The sequence below is a fragment of the Bidens hawaiensis genome, unplaced genomic scaffold (genome assembly GCF_021521415.1).
Source record: "Bidens hawaiensis isolate Kalapana, Puna unplaced genomic scaffold, B.hawaiensis_p1.1 tig00062302_1, whole genome shotgun sequence".
Classification (NCBI taxonomy): Eukaryota; Viridiplantae; Streptophyta; class Magnoliopsida; order Asterales; family Asteraceae; genus Bidens; species Bidens hawaiensis.
The window spans coordinates 80,250-82,704 of record NW_027501178.1 but is presented as its reverse complement, the minus strand read 5'-3'; the positions used below and the strand labels follow the sequence as shown (position 1 = coordinate 82,704).

General features: G+C 34.9%; 1 protein-coding gene across 1 annotated transcript; it reads right to left on the bottom strand.

Annotated features, from left to right (window-relative positions):
• Positions 1 to 725: 725 nt before the first annotated feature.
• Positions 726 to 2,094, bottom strand: LOC143603623 (protein PSK SIMULATOR 1-like). The gene has a single exon (XM_077080374.1). It carries the CDS (start codon positions 2,082 to 2,084, stop codon positions 726 to 728), a length of 1,359 nt encoding a protein of 452 aa, XP_076936489.1. The 5' UTR covers positions 2,085 to 2,094.
• Between the last annotated feature and the right edge of the window lie 361 nt (positions 2,095 to 2,455).

Below are 2,455 nucleotides of genomic sequence, written 5' to 3'. Positions count from 1 at the left end.
ATATATTTTTAATACACAAAATATACTTTATTAAATAATCCACACCTAAGCCAGGTACCCTTGGCTTGATGGCAATTGATAAGCTGCTATACAAAAATGATTAGATTCCATGTCATCATGTTAAGATGTACTTACCCCTGTTCTATGTTGTATAAATATTAACTTTATATGTGCCGGATACATTTAAGACTTTAAACTTGTATTTATGGGTTATTTGATAGCATCTAAATGATTTTGTTAAAAGGCTACAACAGTTGCGATCATATATATTAAAGAGATCTCAACTAAATGAATATAAGAAATCTAGTGAACTAGCTCACTTGAGAACTTCTTCGAAGAAAAGATAAGGTATAATTGGAAAAATTAAAAACAAAAGAATGAGGACATATATCGACTTTGTGTTATATTTCACAACTTAAGTGAAGTAGGATCTTTCACATGGTTCCACTTGGTCATATATGCATACAGAATATACATGCATAAACTTCAAACATATATAGTGCACTTCTAACTTCTTGATGGTTTCAAAATCCAACAAAACCTCCATTCACAATATTACATTAATATGGATGCATATAATCATGTATCTATACAACAACTGAAATTTACATATCATTTTGGAGAGCTAAAACAAATATTTGGAAATCTGGAGAATTATATTACTAATCTATGAATGGAACAAGAAGAGTAATTAGAAAGTTGTTTACTTAGCTTGTACGATGCAATTAATTAAACAAAGCTTTACAATTCATTTCTTTTTCAAACCTCCAAATATAATTCAACCCAACTAAGAGCTCAGTAATGGCAGCCTCGGTTTTCTCTTGATTTGCGAAAAACAAGGTTTGTAAAAGAAGAACATTTGTTTTAGGCATGAGATTTTGATGTTCAAAGCTTCTTTCATTCTGCCATTTGATCATGTTATGTGCTAATGGTGACAACCAACCCAATATCTTCCCTAAAGCTTCTCTCCACTCTCCTGCAAGGACCGGATCACTCGCTCTAAATCCAATTCCTTTTAACCGACTCCTTAACGAAGATCTTATGCTATTAGGTAACATCGAATATAGATCATCTCTTGCATCAAGACCAACCAATTGAGGTGACCTTATCATCTTCTCCATCACAATAATCAAATTAGCATAATGCAAAGATAAAGCAGCAAACCCTAAAGTGCTTGATGCTGGTGTTAAGATCTTTGAGTTTGTTTCAAAGAAACCATGTGAGATTTCATTGTTTTCTTGATGTTTTGAGCTTTTAATCATCGGTCCGGATGCCAAGTTCCAATCTTTTAAGGTTTGATCCGACGGGTAGACAGTAGCCGAGGCCGAGAGGCTGCGAGGGGCAGAGGTAGGATATGATCCATGCGCGATACCAAAAACAGTCTTGATTCTTGACAAAATTGTGAATATTGACGAGGCTAACAACAAAGTTACCGAATCAAAACTCATGTTCCATAGTGATTTCTCTTTTACATACTTAACTTCTTGTTTTTGCCAAAGAAGCTTTTGTTGGAGATCAAGAATCTTTTGTTGCTTTGTAGTGTTTACAACTTCTTGATCATGTAATAATTTCTTTAAACTATTCTCTATGACAGTTAGCTCATCCATAGCTTTATAAAGCATAACAGTAGCTGCAACATACCTTTCCATCTTCTTGATATTCTTTGCTTCCATATCGTTAATATTTAGAACCCAACCATACGGGTCATGACCAGTGTTTGCAAACACATCAAATACGGGTTCAAAGGATCTAAGGCTCGAGTCCTCACACCTTTTGCTAACCCGGGACACAGTAACCGCTAAAATCCTAAGGTTCTCGACGACTTCTGCGCATGCAAGGCCCATAAGAAGCCCATCTTTGTTTGAGACAACTAATTTAGATACACCTTCTAGGCATATTGATTGGTTGCGAAGATGATGGATGTTTCCGTCGGAGAGAAACCGCCATATGTGGGTGAGCTTCGCCATGATTCCAGCGACTTCAAAGGCTAAAACTCCGATCTTGGATCTCTTTATTACAACAGAAGGTTTGGTTGGTGGAGATATGGTTTTCTTGACTTTGATAAGCCATTTTTCAAGAGGCATGATGATGATGGAAAGTGAATTAACAATAGACCAGTTGTGAATAATATTAATTGTAGATGTAGCTGGTTTAGAAAAGAAGTGAAAAAGCAAAATTAAGGATTGAATAGAAAATGGAAGCTCATGGGTTGTCTCACAAAGAAAGAAAGATGGAAACCCACATGCAGTGGAAGAAGAGCGTCAACTAATTAATAATTTGGGAAGTGTGGAAAGGATGCATTGTTCATGTACCATTTCTAATTTATATGGGAGAAAAGGTATATTGTATAAATCTACTAATTTTTACACTGTATTTCCGAGTTTTATATAACTGAAGAAAGGAAAAAAAATAAGAGGGATAAAAAAATATGTTATGTTCCTGAGTTTCATTTAAG

Excerpts from the sequence above, each read along its gene's own strand:
- LOC143603623 (XM_077080374.1), bottom strand. The coding sequence starts at position 2,084 with ATGCCTCTTGAAAAATGGCTTATCAAAGTCAAGAAAACCATATCTCCA.